Genomic DNA, 22778 nt, shown 5'->3' on the forward strand with positions numbered 1-22778 from the left:
CAGTATTTTTATACTTTTAATGAGACTGAATTTAGGTGTGCTGAGCATGTTATCCTAAGTGACATAGTTGTCATCTTCCTGGTTACTATTCCAGTACTTTAAAATGCATGTTTTCTGCTGAAGTAGATTATAAAATTATACATCAAGTTAGCAATATTTTTCAGTATTAGACATATCCTGGAATGAAATAGAATGAAGTAAATAGCATTTAGATTTATATACTGCTTCACAGTTCTTTACAGCCCTCTCTAAGCGGTTTACAGGTGAGCCTATTGCCCCCAACAACCTGGGTCCTCATTTTACCCACCTCAGAAGGATGGAAGGATGAGTCAACCTTGAGCCAGTCAGAATTGAACTCTGGCTATGGGCAGTGTCAGCCTACAATACTACATTCTAACCACTGCACCACCATGGCTCCTAAGTGCTAATCAAATGGAACACAGAATTACGTTATCCAGATTTAGTTTGGGAGCAACTATGATTAGAGGCTGCAACTGGGATAAAATGTTTAAGCTCTTCACAAATAGTATGATTTGTGGTATAAGATAGATGGAAAGAAAAGCCAGTATTTTACATTAATAATTACTATTATTGTAAGATAACTTATAATATGATGGTAGCTTTAAGAAAATTATGCTTCTATGGATAATTTAATTAATTATAAATGATTAGTTAATGAAAATCTCCAACTTTAATCATTTTTTTCCCTGTAATATGAAAATAAATTGTCTATGGTTGGCTTAAATGAACATATTAATTAGGTTTGCAGAATACCCTGAAATGCAATCTGGCTGACCAAATACTAATCTTAAGAGTGCTGTGGGAACTCTCTCCATGGGGTTAGTTGATGATGCAGTCTGTTAGCCATGGGTAAACATGTGCAAATGAACAGAAGGAAATGTAATTTGAATGGTTTTCTAGCTAAAAATCTTAAACTTTGGTAGAGGCTGCTGGCATATAACTTGTCATTCTTTTGATGAGAAAGAAGCAGATCTGCTAGGCAATCTGATTTGCTGAATGTCTCAGTAAACCAAACAATATTTACAACGTACAAAATTCAGTTCTGACAAAACTACAGGTTTTCAACTTACAACACTTTGTTTAATGACCATTCAAAGTTACAAAAGCACTGAAAAAAAATAATACTTGCGATCATTTTTCACACTTACGACGGTTGTGGCATTCCCCCTGGTCACATGATCAAAACTCAGGCACTTAGCATCTGATTCACATTTACGATGGTTGCATTGTCCTTTTGCGATCTTCTGACAAGCAAAGTCAATGGGGAAGCCAGATTCACTTAGCAACACTGGTTATTAAATTGACAACTTCAGTGATTTGCTTAACAAATGTGGCAAGAAAGGTACAAAATTCACTTAACAAAGGTCTTACTTAGCAACAAATTTTTGGTTCAATTCTCCTGGTAAGTTGAAGGCTACCTGTATATCACTGGGAACTTGTGTAATAAACATATTTTTGAGGTGTTTGCTGCATTAGCTAAGAGTGTTGCTTTTTGACATGGTGAAACCTGATTTGGATAGTGTATAAATGCCGTAATATACATATATGTATAAATATTAAGAATGAAGTACTAAATCTCTTGTCAAAATTAAAGACAGTGTCCTTTGATGATAAGAGTTCTCAAACGTTCCATTCTGAGTGGATTCAATTTTGCTTAAATAGCTTGCTTAGGTTTAACACACAGCAAACTTGAAAACTTAAAAAAGCAGGTTAACAGATTAACAGAGTTGGAAGGGACCTTGTAGGTCATCTAGTCCAACTGCTCCGCCCAAACAGGAGATCTTACACCATTTCTGATATATGGTATTCCAGTCTCTTCTTGAAAGCTTCCAGTGATGAAGCTCCCACAACTTCCGAAGGCAACTTCTGTTCCATGGGTTGATTGCTCTCACTGTCAGAAAATTTTTCCTTATTCCTAGGTTGATTCTCTCCATCGGTTTCCATCCATTATTCCTTGTCTGGCCTTCAGGTGCTTTAGAAAATAGCCTGACCCCCTCCCTCTCTGTGGCAGCCTCTCAAATATTGGAAGACTGCTATCATGTCTCCCCAGGTCCTTCTTTTCACTAGACTAGCCATGCCCAGTTCTTGCAACCAGTCATTGTATGTTTTAGCCTCCAGTCCTCTAATTATCCTGGTGGTTCTTCTGTGTACCAAGAATCCTTTTCATTTTGTTTTTCCCTTTAAGAATGTGAAATTGTCTGCTGAAGTGGAACCATTCATTCCTCAGAAGAAGGCCCCTGATTCACTGGTGATGCCCATGACCCTGCCAAATGATGGTGGAAACATCAGTGGTGTTGAGGCAACTCCGATTCCCAGCTACCTGATTACGTGCTACCCATTCGTTCAAGAAAACCAATCCAACAGGTAATTCAATCTATACTGTTTTGTTTTATTCTGCTTTATCTCTGTTTGGACTAGGGTAATCTAATTTGTCTTGCTTTCCGAAATGTTGGGAAAAATCTAAAAATGAAGGATGTATTTTTCTTGCTTGGATGTGCGTTGGACTCAGTGTGGCTTTCTTCTGAGTGAACTTGCAGAGCATTGAGTGGCATGACTGTTAGGGAACAAATTATTTTGAGAGAGTCTTAAAACCCTTCGGATTATTAATAGTGTAAAAGGGAGCAGGCGGAAACTCTAGCAGGCTTTCAAGATTCTGTGATTATACTGTACTATGTAACGAAGTTATAGTATTGGCATTATCTTTATTTTTTCCATTTTTATTAAGAGTTTTTAGTACATTGAAAGTAGGGAAAATTAAAAGATTTTAAAAAAATATACAGAAAATGAGAAAATATAGGGAATTCTAGAAATCTATAAGTCTTAAAGTTGCCAAGGTTGGACACCCTTTCTTTAAACTACAATAATTTTAGAGAAATAAGCATTGACCTAACTGGATTTTCCCCCCCATTTATTTCAGACAACTTCCAGTGTACAATAATGACATCAGGTGGCAGCAGCCTAACACGAACCCTGCCGGGCCATATCTGGCATATCCCATTATATCTACTCAGCCACCAGTTTCTACCGAGTATACCTACTATCAACTGATGCCAGCGCCTTGTACTCAAGTCATGGGATTTTATCATCCCTTCCCAACAGCTTACTCTGCCTCCTTTCAGCCTGCAAGTGCCATAAACCCAGTTACAGCACAATGCACAGATCGTCCGGCCCAACCAAGCCAGGCCTTTCCGTTATGTAGCCCCAGGAGCAGAAGTACCAGCAGAGGATCGATGGTGCAAAAAGTAAGCTCGTTTTGTGCATTTTGGAAAAAGTGGTGGCGGGAAGTTTGTGTCTTCAGATTTGCATGGTTTTATTCATGTAGCCTTACAGTAAAGTAGAATTCATCAACTCCTACTTCCTGTTTGGTTTACCCTGGGAGAGCTGACAGCTTAAGAGACATATGCTTTTTCAGTCACAGAATTTGCACGTTGATTCTGCAAGGACCTGAATGAAGCTTACAATGGCCACAAGCTCTCAATGCTACGTAACACACATCCAGAATGTATTAAAGTTGGTTTTAAGTGTTTCTGCCGCCCTCATATTTTTTTCTCAGGCATTCCAGATTGTTTTCCACTTGTTAATCTCCATCACTTGGGCAGAGATCACAAGGGATTAACGTGATTTACAGGTCACTTAGTAAAGCCCTGTCATTAGGTGTTATTTGTTAAACAATCTGTCCTTGGGATTTCAGCGGGGAGCTCACGTGAGGTAGAGGCTAAACATGAGAAGTGCCACTGTGTCTTCATGCAGAAATCAGCGACCTATTAAGTTATCAGTACTCATGGGACTCTAAAACTTAAAAGACTTCTTGTGTGTTTGTTTGTTTGCCAAATTTGTCTAAAGTGCTCTCGGTAGCTCATAGAGTTGAGTAGAATGTGCTGTCAAGCATTATTAAAACAATAAATAAGGACCTTAAGTTTAAAATTCAATTAAAACTAAGCAGGATGGAGAGGTACGGAGCCAAGTACGCAAAGGCAGGTGGGTTGGAGTGGGGTGGGGATTATCTACTCTATTAGCCACCTGCAAAGTGCTACATTTCCATTGGGACCCCAGGCCAGTTGGCACTTCCAGGTCTTCAAGGCCTTTCGGAAGACCTAAAGAATGGGAGCAGATAGACTAACATTCCATAAAACTAGTTTCAGAAGTAACAAGGTAAAAGACCACAGATCTGATTGTTGCTCTTCATATATTCTTATGATTGATACACACACACACACACACACCCCTCCTAAGTCATGTCAAGTAGCTTCATCTGTTTGTTGGCTAATCTTTCAATCAGCCGCCGCCGTCACAACCCCACATAAAGAGCAAAAGGCCTCCAGTGAAAAACGTTGCTATCCAGAAGGAAACGAACTCTTCGGGCCCAGAGAACAGACCCAAAATTGTCCTGTTGGTGGATGCTTGTCAGCAAACAGGTGTGGCAATTATGTGTTTAATTTTTTGTATAGTATACCAGATCTATTTTTCTATTTCTTCTTATTCAATTTGAAATGATATTTTTAAGAAAGAAAAGCTTGATTTGATAACTAGATCACCTTCCACACCGGAAATATGGACAGTGGTTTCAGTCAAATCATGACACTTCAAAACTGACATTTTTACTTATATTTCAATTTTATAAAATTTACATGCTGCCCAACTTGCCATCCAGAGCGACTTAATGACGTATTGTTATTAAGCTGCTTATCAAAGGGACTGCTTTACTCATCCTGTCTTGCTAATCCTTAGACAGCAACACAAAAGAAATTTTTCCTTTTATTATTTAATGTTTAGAAACCACCATCGATATGCTGAGCATTCTATAAAGCAGAAGTCACTTGATTCTCCAAGTAAGAAGAGAAATCATTAAAAATTAGAAAGAATAGCTATGGAATGTAATAGGCAAATGAAGCTGATCAATAAAGGAGGCTGAAGAAAGTGATTCCTAACAATAAGTAGATTTCATTCTTCTCAATCCAGTGGCCTTTCTCTTATTTAGAAGCTTTGTCCTTGTGGCCATCAACACATGATTTCTCAAGAAGAAAGTTGCTCATTAAAACCAGGAGTGTCCAACCTTGGGACTTGTGGACTTCAGCTGCCAGAATTCCCCAGAACCAAGGGTGTCCAACCTTGGGGACTTCAACTCCCAGAATTCCCTAGAATTCTGGGGACTGACTGGCTAGGGATTTCTAGAAGTTGAAGTCCAACAAATCTTAAAGTTCCCAAGGTTGGGCATCCCTGGTTTTGGGGAATTCTGGGAGTTAAAGTTTAACCCCTGTGTTAAACCCTTGTCAGTTCCTGCGACTCTTCTTTGCCTTGCAGACTTCCCTTCAGAGATTGCCAGCAAATCCCTGTCGGAGAGCGTGAGTGGTCTGCACTGGAAGCCGAGAGGCAGGCGACGGCGGACCTCCCACCCCGCCGAATCCTCGAGTGAGCAGGGGGCCAGCGAAGCCGATATTGATAGCGACAGTGGCTATTGCAGTCCCAAGCACAGCAACCAAGCAGGGGCAGCCATATCCAGAAGTGCTGAATCGGCCGGGACAAACGTAGGTTCAAAAGTTCAGAGTCGACAAAAGTTCAGAGTAGAGAGCAACATTAAATCAGCCCATGTAACGTAACCTCTACAACTTTTTTTTTTTTTAATTTGCAGATCAAAGAATCGTCCATACACCCAGGTACAGTTTCCTGGCTTTGCAAGTTTGCAGCATTGCCATGTGTGTTTGTGTCTGTGTCTGCGTGTGCGTGTGATGGATACATTTTGTCGCTTTCACCGATTACGCCTTGATGACTTTAACTGATTAAATTCTCCACCCTTAATCTTTTTCTACATTGCAATGTTTAAATACAGTGGGTTTCTTTCTGAACCTGTCCAGCTTTCTCCCCTCAAAATTTTTTTGAGTAGTGTCAGAATAACACTTTTTTAAAAAAACATTCAATATTTAACATTTTAGTAATTCCTGATAATCTGCCTCCTTTTCCATTCCCCCCCACTTTTTTTTGGCCACATTTTCCGTGACTGCATTGATTAGTTCTTAAGGATTGCGAGTAAGTTGAGAGCCTTCTTGTACCCCTATGCTGAAAATTAAAACATAGAAATAGAAATCTATACAGTTAGGGAATAAAATACAGTATATCATATATGAAAAACAAGCAAATGAGAATGGTAGCTATACTGTATATTTCAAGATTGCTCGGTGTCTTTAAAGAAAGAGAAGTTGCAGACGGACTGCTCTCTAAATTATTTTTTATGATGTAACCATATAAACTGGCAAAGAAAGCTAATTATGTGAATACACATGCTGATTAGTTCCAACATCTAGCTAGCTTTCCTAAAGGTGTGGTGTTTTGGTTTTTTTCTGTGTAAAAAAAAGTAACATGTATTCTTTGCATTGTTTTCTCTTTTCACATGTTATCTTTCCTTAAACTTCTGTGATGCTTGTCTCAGTTGGTGCCAGTTGGGCAAGCGTCAGTTCTCAAGCAACTCAGAAGAAGCCTTGGATAGAGAGAAACTCTTTCTCCAGAGGTGGAAGGCAGCCTGAACCTCAGCACGATTCAGAGGTATAGTTTCCACTGATCTACTTCAGGCCTTCTTTAGAGGCAGAAAAATACTGTTGAATAGATAGCAAGATGCTCTGTTGGCTCAATCTTCTGTCTGAAAGCACTATACTTGGCAAGTTTTTACTGTTTCCAAGATTTTAGGAACTTTCAGCTCAGGTTTCAACAAACTCGATAGATAGTTGCAGAATCTGTTAGTCAGTTTATAAAACTTCATTTAATGAATTTCTTAGATTAGAAAGAAATTTGCTTCTCCTTTGCAGAGTTTATTAGAGAAATGAAATTCTCCACCTATTGCTACTTTCTTTCATTTGTGCCTCTTGGCTGAAAGATGATTACAGAATTAATTGACAATCTGTATACACTGTTAAACATGTTAATTTTATTGAATTAGTTTCCTATTAAACTGGGTTTAGGCACACAGAATCCAAATAAGCTGATAAAATATTGACTGCATGAATTAGTGTTTTATTTTCTTGTAATGCCAGTCCATTTACTCTGCTCCACTCTGTGAAGACTGTTCAACTTTTTATTGTCACATATTTTCATCTGGCAGACAAGATAGCTAACACATACTTTGTGATTTACATGGGTGCTTTCATACTATAATTTAAAAGGGACAGTCCTAATATGTTTGTTTTTATTTGCTTGTATAGCCTGGCTTTAAATGTAGAGGTCACAGCACATCTTCAGAAAGGAAACAGAGTTTGCAGAAGAAAATTGAGAAACCAGTAATCACAAGCCAGTCAAACAGAGTAGAGCAGACCCCCGAACTGCTATATTTTGGGGTAACTCTTTCATTAATCTTGTTTATGACAGCTTTCACTCACTAAGACAAGTGGAGATTTTGAATTGGTTGATGGCTACATCTTACAGTGCCCTGCTTGCTGATTTTAAAACATTAAAAACTTATTTTTCAAATGATCATTAACATTTTTTCAGTTTGTTTCCAATATATCCTGGCATGTGATAACAATATCTTTCCTGCAAATTCCAATACAGTTTCATGCTTAATCCTTTTGGTACTCTTCATATGCATTGGCCAGTTTTCACCAATCTTTAGCTGAGTTAATGCTTTCCTTGCAAAATACAGATATTTTGTTCTGTGACTTTCAGTGAATGAATTTTCCATATTTTTTGTTTGTTTGTTTGTTCAGGATGAAGAAGAATTCCCAGAGCTAAATTGTGATAGTGGACATTCTAAAGCTAATAACATGCAGTTGAAGCACGCACCCAAAATGGTAAGTGACGCTATTATACTGTATTTGGAGGCTAGAACTGCAGTGAGGTTATTTTTCTTTTCAATATATTTTGGCTGATTTTAATCAGCGATAAAAGTGAGCAGAAGTGTTCCTTGGGAACACACACACACACACACACACACATACAAGCAATAGAGCATTGTGAAGAGCGTAACATTTGATTTCTTAAGATCCGGATATTCAGTTTAAAGCAGATTATTACTTGGCCGGGAGCCTGCAGGCAATATCAGGAGTGAAGGTTCTGTAGTAACCCCTAAATCCCACAGACCTGCTTAATGTGATAACCAGGCAGTGAGTTTAGCCAGAAAGACTTTACCATGCCTTAACTATGCGCATATTTGGGGATGTGCTCAGAAACACATTTTGGGCGCAGCACATACCAGAATCAAGAACCAGCAGTCTTTCTCAATCAAATCATGGTTGCTAATTTTGAGTGGCCTCTAAAGTAGGAGTTGCATTTTATTAAGTTAAATAAGACTTTAAGTATAATTAGAGAAGTTAGCGGACAATTGCACATTACAATTCAAATTCTAGCTTTATTGCATCATTGTGAGGCATCTTATAGCAATAGCACTTAAGCATATACAGCTTCACAGTGTTTTGAAGCCCCCTCTAAGCGGTTTACACCTTTCCCCCAACAATCTGGGTCCTCATTTTATTGACCTTGGAAGGATGGAAGGCGGCGTCAACCTTGAGCCAGTGAGAATCGAACTGCTGGCAGCTGGCAGTCAGCAGAATTAGCCTGCAGGACTGCATTGTAATCACTGCACCACCTTGGCTGATGGAGTTACGAACACAGAAACAGACCATCCACTTAGAAAAAACACTTGATAAAGAAAGAAGATCAGCTCTAGGAAAACCGATGTACAATGAGCTGCTGCTTATGCTATATCTCTTTTTAACACTGCACCCCCTTTATAGTTAATCACCACCTCCTCTTTCCTTAGTTGGATGATCTACCTGAAAATTCTCCAATCAACATAGTACAGACTCCTATTCCAATCACCACCTCTGTTCCCAAAAGAGCAAAAAGTCAAAAGAAGAAAGCTCTCGCAGCAGCACTGGCCACAGCCCAAGAGTATTCAGAAATCAGTATGGAGCAGAGGAAGCTTCAGGTCTGTTTTAATGGTTATAATGGAAATGCATTCTGGGTTTCAATCCAGGTGGACCGATTGCAGTGTTTGATGCTGGAAAGGGTTGGATGGAGGTCCCTAAACTCGGGTGCCTACAAATCATGCAAGAAAGTTTCCCATAGTATAGTATAGTTATAGTATAGTTTATAGTTATACAATAGAATTGAATTGAATTGAATTGAATTGAAGATGGAATAGAACTAGAACTAGAATAGAATAGAATAGAATAGAATAGAATAGAATAGAATAGAATAGAATAGAATAGAATATGGAATACATTTCATATTTCATATAGGCAGCTGAATATAATTTGTTTCTTGGGTTCATTTATATGTTTCAAATCCTCTTTTCTCTTACATTATTATCATATATTTACTATATCTTTTTCATTATTTAAATAATATGAATGTATTAATTAAATAATAGTTATAAACCAACGAGAAGATTAGTAGAGTATTGTGAGTTATTTAGTGATTAAGATGTGACAGTAAATGAAAATGCGATAAGTAGCAGTTAGTACTGATTAGTAGGACATAAAATTCGATATCAAATTCAAAGAGTACGTGTTATTTACATACTATTGTTTTTGTATTTTTAAATTTGTATGTTTTTCTTGTAAATAAAGTTTACTTAAAAAAAGATAGCATAGCATAGCATAGCATAGCATAGAAATTCTTTATTGGCCAAGTGTGATTGGACACACAAGGAATTTGTCTTGGTGCAAATGCTCTCAGTGTGCATAAAAGAAAATATACATTCGTCAAGAGTTAAGAATCATACAGTACAACGCTTAATGATAGTCATGGGGTACAATAAGCAATCAAATCATACTAGGAAACAGTCAATACAAATCGGTAAGGATGCAAGCAACAAATGAAATGAGATGCTACACTTCCTTTGGAAGTTAGTAATCTTGTTTTCTGTTTATTATAACTCAGGTTGTCCTTGACTTACATTTAGAGACCAAAGTTACAGCGGCACTGAAAAAAAAGTGATTTAAGTGACTCCTTTTTCACATGATCGCTGCAGCATCCCCCTGATCATGTGATCAAAATTCAGACACCTGGCAACTGGCTCATATTTATGACGATTGCAGTGTCCCAGGTCATTTTACGACCTCCTGACAAAGTCAGTGGGGAAGCCAGATTCACTCCGCCTCTGTGTTACTTAACAACTGCAGTGATTCACTTGACAAACATGGCAAGAAAAGGGGGAAAAGGGGGCAAAACTCACTTAACAAATGTGTTGCTTAACAACAGAAATGTTGGGCTCAATTGTCATAAGTCGAGGACTACCTGTCTGGGTTCCTTAATGAGTCAGTTCATGTAATAAAATTCATTGCCGGCCTCACCCACCCCTTCCCTTTTTTACGATCAAAAGAACAGCTTCAGATAAGCCAGGATGGCCTGATTGAAATAATCCCTTTGGCCACCGAAAGTGACCTCTCACGTTGTCATCCTGCATCTAGGAAGCTGTTTCAAAAGCAGCCGGAAAGAAGAGCAAAACTCCTGTGCAGTTGGACTTGGGCGACATGCTGGCGGCGCTTGAAAAACAGCAGCAGGCGATGAAGGCCCGTCAGATCACAAACACCAGGCCCCTCTCATACACAGGTCGGTATGCCTCACTTCTCCGCTCTGAGTAGTTGCGCAATTCCCCAGCATCTCTTGAGCTGGTGTAATAACGGCATCGTCTCCTTTTGGTCCAGAATCCTTTAGACGAAGGGTCTTCAAACCTGGCAAGTTTAAGACTTGTGGACTGCAACTCCCAGAATTCCTGAGCTAACATGACTGGAGGAGGAGGAATTCTGGGAGTTGGAAGTCCACAAGTCTTAAAGCTGTCAAGTTTGAAGATCCCTCCTTTAGAAGTACAGTGTGACACTCCTCTGTAGCCCAAGTGTCTTTTGCCATGGATAAATGGTGGCTACTCTCCGTGCAAAACATTTCTTTGAACCTTAGGATACAATTATGGTTTGCACCAAGGCAGAATTCTGCATATTGTGCAACTCCAGATGTTATGATTTGTAGACCATAATCTTGTGGTGTGGACCAAGCTCCTACAACAAAGTGTGGAATGCTTTGAGGTGGGGTTGTTTTTGAAGTTATCAAAAGGAATTAATAAATAACATTACTTATCTTTATAAACCTGGTGTACAGCATGTTTCTTATTCTTTCTCCAAGATTATTTTCTTAGAATAAGAGGTGATGTCCAAATGGGCAGCATTTCACTGCACAATTTCCTTGCTGTTGTAATCTGTTTTTTGTTTCCGGTGAAGGAAAAGGCATTTTAATGAGAATGGAGGAGGTGGGAGGGGAGCAAACCACTGGGTTTGCCTCCCCCCCCACCCCCACCCCCAGCAGCATCAATTCAGCTGTTGCCCACTTTTTTTTTTGGTTTATCTTCAGTTGGCAGTCCAGTTCCTTTTCACGCCAAAGAATCCACCAGTCGAAAGTCCTTCTCCAAAGGGCAGCCCTCAGTGGGTTGCATTAACCCTTTGGATTCCACTAGCCCGAAAGTAAAACGAGGAAAAGAGAGAGAACTCTCAAAGTTGAAGCGTCCTACAGCACTGAAAAAGGTAAATGGGTTTCTTAAAGTGCAGCATTCTCTTTTAACAATATTGGGTGGGCAACTATGGCAACCTTACGGCCTGTGGACTTCAACTCCCAGAATTCCTGAGCCAGCAAAAAAAATTCACAATATCCTAATTGGGTTTATTTCAGGTTATTTTGAAAGAGAGAGAAGAAAAGAAAGGACGGTTAACAACAGATCACAGCCTTTTGGGAGGTGATGAAGAGCAAGAGGTGACTCTGACTTCTAACCAGGCAGAAGAACTAACATCTCAAGAAGGTTAGAAGATCCACCTGACACATCTGTTTGTATCAAAATGTGTAATAGCCATTATATAACCAAACGCATGTTTAGTGGACTTTTAATTCAGTAAAAATCAACCTGGAACTCCCTGGGTCCAGTTGCTCACGGAAACAATGGTCTAAAATAGTTTGTTGCAATCTATGATGTAACATTCCACTACACAAGTCATTAAATTGGCCAACAAGAGGTGGGAAGTGCCTGTTCTACTCATTAAATCTGTATCTGCTACATTATTTTTTGAACTAATTTCCCTGGGAGAGCTTTTTAAAAAGACCTTTAGATTTGCTGATACTTATATATGAAGAAAGACATGTAAACGGTATTTCTGAGGATTATGATGAGATGGAAGTAGAAATATTGGAGGATTTGAAGAATAGACTAGAACTTTATTGTCACTTTAGATGTACACTAATCAGCAGAGAGTAAAATGAAATTTGTTTGCTTTCAGCTCTCAAAAGGATTGTGCATGTACCCACATACACACACATATATGACACAGGGAAACAATACAAATAAATTTCCCATGCTGCAACTTTACGAACGAATGACTGGTTGGTTTTGTCTTGTTTCTTCCAGAAACTGGTTTGAGCATGCCGAGTGACACCTCCCTCTCTCCAGCAAGCCAGAATTCTCCCTACTGCATGACTCCTGTCTCCCAAGGTTCCCCTGCAAGTTCAGGGATAGGAAGCCCCATGGCATCGTCAACTATAACCAAAATCCACAGCAAAAGATTCAGAGAGTAAGCTTTGCCTTCTGTAGGACTTGTTCAACGAAAAACAGGCTGGCTCAAGGAGAGCGAATGTAAATTCTTACAGGGAGGCATGTCTGTTCCACCTAAAAACGAGATTCTAGCTTTCCGGAGCATAAGTTACTTGAGCTGAGAGAAAATTGCTTCTGGAATTGCTTCTTTAGCCAGACATATGTGGTGTTTTGAAATAAGTTGTCCAAGTGCAGGTGACTGGTTTCCAACAAATGAAAAGATTTGGTATTGACTCATATAAAATAAGCAGATTAAAAAGTATTTGTAGGTGAAAGACATAGGTAGGTTCTCATGTCTTCATCTTTATCACAGCCTCAGAGCTGAAAAATGTAATATGCATCAACTATACAGTACATACCAGATGCATATAGAAAAATGTATATATAGTTTTTTTTTAAAGTGGATTCAACAAATAATGTAGGTCAGGGGTCCCCAAACTTGGCAACTTTTAAGACTTGTGGACTTCAACTCCCAGAATTCTCCAACCAGCATAGCATAGCTGGCTGGAGAATTCTGGAAGTTCAAGTCCACAAGTCTTAAAGTTGGAGACCTCTGATGTAGAGAGTCAAGGGTCTCTCACATTAAAGTGAGATGTTTTATTTATTAAAGTTTTATTAAATTTGTTTGCTGCTCAGTCTCATCACAAGGGAACTATATTATTAAGTAATGATACCAGGATTGCTTTGCTTACTTTGAGGACACCTTACTGTCTGTTCTCCTGTCCTTCTACATTACGTTTCATTTATCAATGCATAATCTTTCAAGGATTATTTCTGATTGTCTGTGGAGATTCTCAGCCATCCAGGTCTGCGTTGTCCCAAAAGTGCTTTTTCAAAAGGCAACTGGACTTTCTGGGGGGTTTTTTGAAGACGTTTCACTTCTCATCCAAGAAGCTTCTTCAATTCACTTCTAGAACTGAAGAAGTTTCTTGGATGAGAAGCGAAACATCTTCAAGAGAAAACAAAGTCCAGCTGCCTTTTGAAAAAGCACCTTTCGGATTATTACTGATGCTTTTGTACTTGAAACTGCTTCATGCGGCATCCATGCAGTCTGTTTGCAAATAAAAGAATTGCCCTATTTTTGGAAAACACTGGCAGTAAAATAGTTTTCAAATAGTACAGAGCTCAGGGAGAGTTTTAAGCAAAGGAATGAGGAATGTGTAGGCAGTACTTAGTACGTAAGAAATACAGCTTGTAATGCAGATAACAAGCTCTTCAACATACACACCCTTGAACTTTTTATTCAGTCATGTCTTTCTATTTATGGCAGATGAAATTAAACAAAGTTTCAGAAAGAGAACTTTAAAAAGGATGAATGCCTTTTCCCCCCAATGTGATAGATCCAGATAATCATTGCTGAAATTTGTCTTTCTGCTCTCGTCCCGAACGTGCAGGTACTGTAATCAAGTTCTCAGTAAAGAAATCGATGAATGTGTGACTCTCCTCTTACAAGAACTTGTCAGCTTCCAAGAACGAATTTATCAGAAGGATCCTATCAAAGCCAAAGCAAAGAGGAGACTTGTGATGGGCCTACGGGAGGTTACCAAGCACATGAAGTTAAGCAAGATCAAGTGTGTAATTATTTCTCCCAACTGTGAGAAGATCCAGTCCAAAGGTACACATGACACTTAGGGGGTATCTTCTCTTATGAGCTAGTTTCCCTTTTAACATAGGATTTATTTTGCTCATTCTTTCCTCATTGCTTCCTTTTATATATTAAAGTTTTAAACACTACTGCCATCTAAGGTGCCATGTGTTCCTTAGATCACTGAGCAATCCTTGGGCTATTCCCTGTGGCAGCCTTCACTTTCTCAAGAAGTTCCTCCAGGCGATTTAGAAGACTATTAAAGGAGGGTTTTGAGTGTGACACAGGATCTGTGGTTGCAGGGAAGCGAATGGGCAGACATTAAAACATTCTTGCATTTTGCGGGGGGGGGGCGGGGGTGTCACAGAAGACAATCGTATTTGAGACAATCCATTGTCTTTTAAATAACCGTTTACGTCGGGCTTTTAAACTATGAAGACTAATTTTCTTTTCAGGCACCCGTCTTTCTGATAAGTTGCCCACTAAGAATAATTGATACTCACTTTTGAACAAGCAGCATTTTGAAACAGGGAAACACTATTTTCCTTTTCTGACTGGCTGTAGATGGTGCACTTGAGTTACAAATGGTGGTTTTCATTTCCTGGAGATGACATTTAGGCTCTTCCACATACGATGCACCAGCAAATTGCATTTGCATTTGCAGGGTAGATGTTTATGGGCTACAGCAGATGGCAGCACCTGGCTGAGATTGTGATAGATCCCAAAAAGACTAAATGAAGTTAGAATTGTTTATTGCTTGGATCATCAACGTTCTCAGGACTGTAGCCTATATTGGGGAGTTTTAAAAAAAAATCTAGAAGACCATGACAACAATTTCCATACTGCTGAGCCCCCAAAAGTTGATATATGGCCTAAGAATTTCCCTTCAGCAATGTTGGCTGGAGAATTCTGGGAATTGAAGTCCAAACACCTTAAAGCTGCCAAGGTGGAGAAGGAATTCAATTCAATTCCAGAGACCAATACTTGATATGTTTGAGGTACCATCATATTAGTGAAGTGTGCTGGTGCATACTGTGGTGGCGCAGTGGTTAGAATTCAGTATTGCAGGCTGACTGCCCACTACCAAGAGTTCGATTCTGAACAGCTTAAGATTGATTCAACCCTCCATCCTTCTGAGGTCAGTAAAATTATCCAGATTGTTGGGGGCAATAGGTTGACTCTAAAATCCGCTTACAAGAGGGCTGTAAAGCACTATGGAGTGGTATATAAGTCTATGTTCTATTGCTGTTGCTACTTCGTATTTTTGGACAGGTTCACATTCATCTGGTTTGCATGTTTTGCATGCATACAATTTTCCTCTGATTTTTGTTTGACACAGTAAAACAAAGAACTTCAGCTTTTGGGTGGTTTAGACTTTTTAGTAAATTTGGTGCACTTATGTCTGACTCATTGTGAGGAAGTTCTTCACCTTTTTTTTTGTTTGTATGTTTGTTTCTTGATGTGCCTCAAGGTGGACTAGACGAAGCTTTGTATAACGTGATCGCCATGGCTCGGGAACAAGAAATCCCTTTTATCTTTGCCCTCGGACGCAAAGCGCTTGGCCGCTGCGTAAACAAGTTAGTTCCTGTCAGCGTAGTGGGCATCTTCAACTTTTCAGGCGCTGAGGTGAGAGCTTCTCAGTCAACTCTAGAAGAATGGAGTTCATTGTCCATGGCATTCCTAACCCAACCAACGATGCCTGAAAATAAATTCTTTCTTTTTCGGTGCTTTAAAATAATCTGCCATTTGGGTGTGTTGTGTTTCTTCCCAAACCTTCGAATTGAGTTTGGTGCTCATATTCCTTTCCGTACACACAACTCTGAGATATAGTATTTTTTTTAAAAAAAGAATAAAAGCCAACCTGGATGTAATCAGAGGGGCACGCATATGTAGCTTTTTTTCCACGTTTTATATTTATGTAGAGCCAGTTTGGTTTAGTGGTTAAGGCACCAGGCTAGAAACCAGGAGACTGTGAATTCTAGTCTGGCCTTAAGCATGAAAGACAACTGGGTGACTTTGGACCATTCATCCGGAGACCTTGAATCCACCTAGCCATGAAAGCCAGCTGGGTGACATTGGGCCAATCACTCTCAGCCCAACTCACTACAGGGTGGTGGTTGTGGGGAACATAGGAGCAGGAAGGAGTATAGCGTGTGTTTGCATCCTTGAGTAATTTATAAAAATAATAAAGGTGGGATATAAGTACTTAAATCTTAAAACAGTTTTTATTTGTTTGTGTACTGTACAAATACGGGGAAAACAAGCACGAAACCTTCCAAGAGAGCAATGCAAACCACCTGGAAGCATCCGATGGCTGTAGTTTTCCTTCTCTTAGTGGGCTCTTTGTCTCCTAGAACCTCTTTAACAAACTGGTCTCTCTGACGGAAGAGGCCAGGAAAGCCTACCGGGAGATGGTGTCAGCCATAGAGCAAGAACAGGAGGAGGCCTTGAAGAATATTAAGAAGGCGCCTCACCACATGGGCCATTCCCGGAACCCTTCGGCAGCCAGCGCCATTTCCTTCTGCAGCGTGATTTCAGAGCCCATTTCCGAGGTGAACGAGAAGGAGTACGGTAAGCTTGCATTTCAAAACAATTTTTTATTCTTAACACTTCCCAACTCCTCTTCCTCTAGTCTCCCTTTAACTCACCTTTGAGGGATCTATTTTTAGCTTACTTCCTAACTTCCTGGGAATGTTACAGTTTCCTGCAGCCTGTTGGATTGTCTGTTTAATCCCGTGTCTGAGGTTTAATCACAGGTCTGAGGTTAGATATAATGGATTCACGTGGTAGGTTGGGGTGGGCAATTATGGCCTCCTTTACAACCTGTGGACTTCATCTCCCAGAATTCCTGAGCTAGCATTTTGGGAATCGAAAGTCCACAGGTCGTAAAGGGGGCCATAATTGTCCATCCTCATGGTAGGACAACCATGGCATGAATTTCTGGACTTTGGAATCAGGAGGGTGTAAAAGAGAGGAGAGGGGAAGAGAAGTTCATTTAAAAAGTCAGCATGGGGGCCACAATTGTGCGGTTATTCCATTTTTACATTTGTCTCTTGTGAGATGGAGCTTGATCACTCAGGTGTGGCTGGCAACCCTCTTAACTTTCCCTTGCCAACATCCTTGCATGGAATATTGAAGTGTAAACTTTTGTTTTAGGTAGATTAAATTTCCGTATTCAACCAGCTGCGTAAATCTGAAAATATTTAGTACGTTTTCCTTTTACTTCAGAATACAAGGTCCATAGGGTATTGCAGTCTCATAAAACAGGCTATCTCTCAGCTAGCTTCCAGAGCAATTAGTAGTCTGAGAATTAAAAAAAAACAAACAGAAAAACTAAAACAATAAAATAGGATGCTAAAAACATTAAGATCAGAATGATTAAAACAATTAAGGAACAGCGCTGTACTAACTACACTATAGCTTTGTAGCACTATTTCAAATGTTCTTCAGTATGTCTGTGGTTGATGATTTGGAAACAAATAGTTAAACTCTCATAGGCTAAAATTTGTCTATTGTCACATACAGTTTTATTCACGGAAACAATAGCTCGCATTCTTAGAATTGCTTCCTCCCATCCCCTTTCTTCTTAGGTTTGCTATAGACAGAAGGGTTGTGGTTTTTTGTGTTTTTTTTTTTACATTTTAATTATTAGCATTTAAAGTGCTCAACCGGACAATAGTCCCGATTATGTTATTTTGCAGCGTTAAGCACTTGCTCACAATGCGCAGAATTTTGTGTTCAGTATTGTCAACCCCACAGCACGCTGGAAACAGCGCTTGTTTGTGTGACCTATGCCAGCCTTTCAGTCACTGTATTGTTCAAAAGCTTTTTCCTAGAATGGCGATGACGTTACCTGGAGGCACTTAGCAGCTTGTTTAAAAGAGAAGTGCGCTTTTGCGTGTTCCCCAAATGTTCTGCATTCTTTTCTTTTTTTTTCCCCCTCCCCACCAGAAACCAACTGGAGGAACATGGTGGAAACCTCCGATGGTTTGGAAGCCTCTGAAAACGAAAGAGAAGTGGTGTGCAAGGCTACCACCTCAGAAAAACCCGGCAACGCTAATGTCGCTGCTGGTAAGCCCTTATCTCTAGCTGCCGTGGGCCTCATCCCCACGGTGTCCCAGGGGAAACCGCTAAGTGGGAAGGAGGAAGCGAAGCCAGACGACAACCTGGAATGGGCCTCCCAGCAAAGCACAGACACCGGCTCTTTAGATGGCAGTTGCCGGGACATTTTGAATTCTTCCATGACCAGCACCACCAGTACTCTTGTGCCAGGAATGCTTGAAGAGGATGAGGAGGAGGAAGAGGAGGAGGAGGAGGAGGACTACTCCCACGAGCCCATTTCCGAGGAAGTCCAGCTCAACAGCAGGATTGAGTCGTGGGTCTCGGAGACACAGAGGACGATGGAAACCCTTCAGCTCGGAAAGACCCTGAGCGGGGCAGAAGACGAGAACGTGGAGCAGAGTGAGGAGGAAGGGCTGGAAACTCCCGAGCAAGTCGAGGCGGTTCCCGACAACGAGGAATGGACATTAGACAAGGCCGCGAATAAAGCCCAGCAGAAACCAAACCCCTGCCCTCCCCTCGATTCAAAACACACAGACTCAAATTATATGCCGTGAACCTTTTAAGCCCAGACTCAGGAGAAACTTTTACTATTTAAAAAAAAAAGAGAGAGAGAGAGAGAGAGAGAAACTAATTGTTGTAAGGATTGCAGCCATTGCTTTGTGCGCTTCCTCTCGGCATTTTGCACTGTGTAACATTTAATTACCGTATTTAATTCACCCTTCTTCTTTTTGTAGCTGTCTTTATCACTTCTCCGTTGAGACCTAGAGTTTGCATGTGTGATTAATATTTATTCCTTTTCTTAGAACAGCCTACGTGCATTAAATTGTCACTGGGCATCCTTTTTTTTTTTCGTATGAGGAAACTTATTTGCCTCTGACCATTTTTAAGGCAAAACTCTTCTCAGACTGAAAAAAAAAAAAAAACCCTTACCTATTTTTAAAGCGTTGACAGTATTGACCAACATTGGCTTGCCGTGAACTTCTTTGGGAGGTATTTGTCCACTGGGTACCTAACCTTAAGCCGGAATGATTCTTTTTTTTCTTTTGCTCAGACTGTTAAAGTGACTGTAATCAGAATGAAAATGTGTTCTGGGGGGGAAAAAAGGGCTAGAAGGATGTATATGAATTAACTAAGGGCACCTTCTTAGTAGTATTTTATAATATTTAAGTAATAACACTCCTGAAGAACTGGTTGCAGTTGGCTAAAACCATTTTGGCTAGGAACTTTGGTGGAACATCGCTCAGCAGGTACTTTGGTAATGGAAGTACCTGCTTACTTTCCAACTGACATTATCCACGTAGTCACTTTGCCCACAAGCCGACCGCCAAAAGGGACCTCAAGCTTTCCTTGCTCGCTTTTTTTAATTCCCACTCTGTTTCAGTTACGCCGTGTTCTGCTTCTTAATGCTTTCACTGATCTCAGGAATGTTACTAGGAGTTCATACATGCCGTGTAAATAGAAAAAAAAAGAAAGTTAGAATCGGTTATCGGTCCTTTAACATACAATGAAATACGAAGCTTGGGGGTGTTGGTTGAGGGAAGGGAAGGGAAGTTGTTGTTTGGCTGAACTTACTCCCCCCCCCCCTTGGGTTTGGTCTTGGTGGGAAGGTGGACTCCCTGGTCTTCTAACAGCCAGTAGAAGTAGCTTTATGGTAGGGAAAATGCCCTTGGTCTTGTGGAGTTTCAGAGTGGGTGAGAGATAAAGAACTGGCTTTAAAATGACTTGCTTAAATTTTGCACGCCTGTTCTGAGTTTTCTAAGCACTCATTTTCACCAAACCAAGTTGCATAACGGCGAGGTTGGGAGGAAGGTGGGATGGGACAGTGATGGTTTGAGGTAGTGCAGGAAGACAAGCTTTATGAAAAATAGGGGCATCCCCAGCATTGTAAAATATTTCATAGGTCAGTTGCTCTCTTAATAGTTTGGGACCAATAGCGATCACATTTGAAGCTAGTATCTTTACTTCTAATAAGAATAAACCAGAGGAAATGTTTTGTAATTGTGTGTGCGTGTGGTCACTTAGTGCTAAGGAGTGTAGCAGAAAAGACAAGTTTGAATGATTAGCTCTTGTACGTGGAATTAGTAGGTGATGAATTGGAAAAGGACAGGTGTGTAGCCTTTGTACCCTTTGCTGATTGTCCACAAGTGGAAATTCTTTCCTTCCGAAGTGCTGAACAACCAAAATGACTCCTTCTTCGGTAGATGTTGTCTTAAATGTCTGTTTCCCTTTTTAGAACCTGATTTGTCCCTTGCCAGTTTGCATAAAACCCAGTAGATACACACACACACACACACACACACACACACACACACACACACCCTCTTCCCATTGTTACCTCTTTCAAATTCAGTCAAAAGCATTCCGGTGTCCCTTGTCTGGGATGTCACATGTGAATGTGCTGACCTTCAAACTTCAGCAAGCCTCTTTTAGGACAAACAGCGTATCATTGGCTGAAGCCGCCCGTCCTTTATAAAGGGTTCATTTTGGGGGTTGGGGTGGAGGGTGGGGGGGGGCGAGAACCAAGTTGAGGGTAGAATGTGTGTCTATGAAGTGTATTAGATTGTTCTCTGTGTTTCACGTGCTTCCTTGTCTTTTGTCGTCTTGCGATGCGGTGAGATATTAACACTTCTGTTCACCCTTTCGATAGCTGATCCATCGTCCTCGATGTTCCTTCTCCGTGTCTTCAACTTCCTTACCGGCACAAATGGATCTTTTTTTTAACAAACGGGGCGGTTGGTGGCCCTGTTTCTGCACTTCTATTGGGGCCGAGCTCAGCAGTGTTTCCTCTTCCTTAAAACCAGTTTAATTAATTTCACTAATGGCAAAAGGGGAGGGAAGGGCGTCACGTCTGATGGGTTAGAGGAAATAATCCTAAGCGCTTCCAGTATTGGCATAAAAAGAGCTGCCATGAGGCGGAGAGAGAACACAAGGTGGGCTGATGCACGATCATCTGTGGAGGGCCGAAAATAATAAAGTGGGGTTTGTAGGTTAATTGTAACATGTATGCCTTTATCTTAACAAAAATCAATTGCAATACTTGTATTTCTCCCCTGTTACATGTCCCCGTTCCCCGGCTTACGTTTTAAATGGCATGTTTTTACAAACTTTGAGATTCGATCAGTGATTGGTGTAGTGGTTGATCGGCTGTTTGGGGTTTTTTAAAAAGAAAAAAAAAATTGGAAAAGATTCTTTTGAATGATGCACTCGTATGTATTCTGAACACCTCACTGGGGTATAACCTTAGATTCTTCTTCGGGTGGGCCTATGCAGTGTAGCTAAATCCCATTGTCAACTGGAAGCTCTTCAATGTTAATGGCAGGGTGGGGGGAAAGACGGGGGGAGTCTCATTCGAAAAGCTGCTGTCTATTGAAATTGTCGTAATGTATGTATGTGTTTGTGTGTGCGCGCGCGTGTGTGTGAGAAATTGTGCCAATTAATCAAGATGCTCAGTCAATTTACCAGATTTTAATCACTAATGGAACACTTTTTTTAAAAAAAAAAAAGCCATGAATAGAAACTGTATAGCTTGGTGCCCAGTTTAGTCCTACACAAACAATAAATCTTAAAAACAATAATTTGAAAAAGAAAAAAAAATCAATATAAGGGGGCACAGCCTGATTAATGTTTATATGTGGTTAATGTACTTTTAAAAACTGTACTTCGGTAATGCCTCTTAATCTTTGATACCTGTACACTAAATGTCAGTAACATCTAAAGTTTAAATTAGAAGGAAAAATCGTAACGAAATTACTTCATGAACATGTTCTGTCTGTGTTCTTTTTATGAAGGATAATTCCGTCGACCATACTTTTTTTGGAATAATAACAGCTTTTGCACTATGTAAATACGAGTGGGGGATCTTCCACAACGAATAAAGATGATTATAAAAAAGAGTGAGGTGGTGTTTATATCCAGCAGTTTAACTGTATATTAATATCTGCATCAGTGTCAGAATGCAAGTGTATTTTCTCAAGATGAGTGGTCTTTCTTGAGTTATTTTTTAATTACGTTTTATCCTGTCTTTGTTGGGGGGTTTGGGGGAGGGAGGGGGTTAACATAAGGTGGAAATGTACTTAATACAGTACTTTCTCCTCAACTCTGTACACAACAACGATCTTGTGACGTGGGTTGAGCTGAGAGAGAGGTCATCTGAATTTCATGCCTAAGATGGAACTAGAACTCACCATCTCCTGGTTTTTAGGCCAGCACTTTAACCTCTACATTAGACTGGTTTTCATCTATATTACATATTATGGGGATTTCCTATTCTACATGAGGCCTTTCAACTCCTGAATCTGTTCCAGAGCTGTTGCTGATTTTTAGCTCAACTGCAGTAGATCCAAAATTGCAAAAAGAAGAGAAACTTTCTAAGGTTAAAACTAGAGAACTCCGGGTTTTCCCCCGCAGTGCTAAGAAATTTTTAGCAACTAGCACTCTGCACACAGGAGAAAGGTAATTTAGGAGAAGTGGCTGCTCATTATTCTTTTTGCTCAGGACCCTGTGGATTTCATTTTAAAACCAAGCCAGGATTGATAGGATTTCTCTTGAGTTTGG

General features: G+C 40.1%; 1 protein-coding gene across 2 annotated transcripts in view; it reads left to right on the forward strand.

Annotated features, from left to right (window-relative positions):
- SECISBP2L (SECIS binding protein 2 like) overlaps nucleotides 1-22117 on the forward strand; it is a 29961-nt gene extending 7844 nt beyond the window's left edge. Inside the window, exons 2-18 of one of the 2 annotated variants that reach the window (XM_026709565.2) lie at nucleotides 2207-2385; nucleotides 2939-3263; nucleotides 4301-4436; nucleotides 5323-5546; nucleotides 5651-5675; nucleotides 6446-6558; nucleotides 7212-7343; nucleotides 7713-7796; nucleotides 8765-8932; nucleotides 10419-10560; nucleotides 11353-11522; nucleotides 11668-11794; nucleotides 12395-12557; nucleotides 13972-14192; nucleotides 15634-15788; nucleotides 16517-16733; nucleotides 18114-22117. In XM_026709565.2, coding sequence (XP_026565350.1) covers nucleotides 2207-2385; nucleotides 2939-3263; nucleotides 4301-4436; nucleotides 5323-5546; nucleotides 5651-5675; nucleotides 6446-6558; nucleotides 7212-7343; nucleotides 7713-7796; nucleotides 8765-8932; nucleotides 10419-10560; nucleotides 11353-11522; nucleotides 11668-11794; nucleotides 12395-12557; nucleotides 13972-14192; nucleotides 15634-15788; nucleotides 16517-16733; nucleotides 18114-18778 — 3246 coding nt within the window. In that variant the 3' untranslated portion in view covers nucleotides 18779-22117. The remainder of the gene's footprint in view (nucleotides 1-2206; nucleotides 2386-2938; nucleotides 3264-4300; nucleotides 4437-5322; nucleotides 5547-5650; nucleotides 5676-6445; nucleotides 6559-7211; nucleotides 7344-7712; nucleotides 7797-8764; nucleotides 8933-10418; nucleotides 10561-11352; nucleotides 11523-11667; nucleotides 11795-12394; nucleotides 12558-13971; nucleotides 14193-15633; nucleotides 15789-16516; nucleotides 16734-18113) is intronic. The other variant, XM_026709566.2, reaches the window with a different exon arrangement.
- The last annotated feature ends 661 nt before the right edge of the window (nucleotides 22118-22778 follow it).

The sequence above is a fragment of the Pseudonaja textilis genome, chromosome 13 (assembly GCF_049901715.1).
Source record: "Pseudonaja textilis isolate UNSWEBS1 chromosome 13, rPseTex1.2, whole genome shotgun sequence".
NCBI classification, from domain to species: Eukaryota; Metazoa; Chordata; class Lepidosauria; order Squamata; family Elapidae; genus Pseudonaja; species Pseudonaja textilis.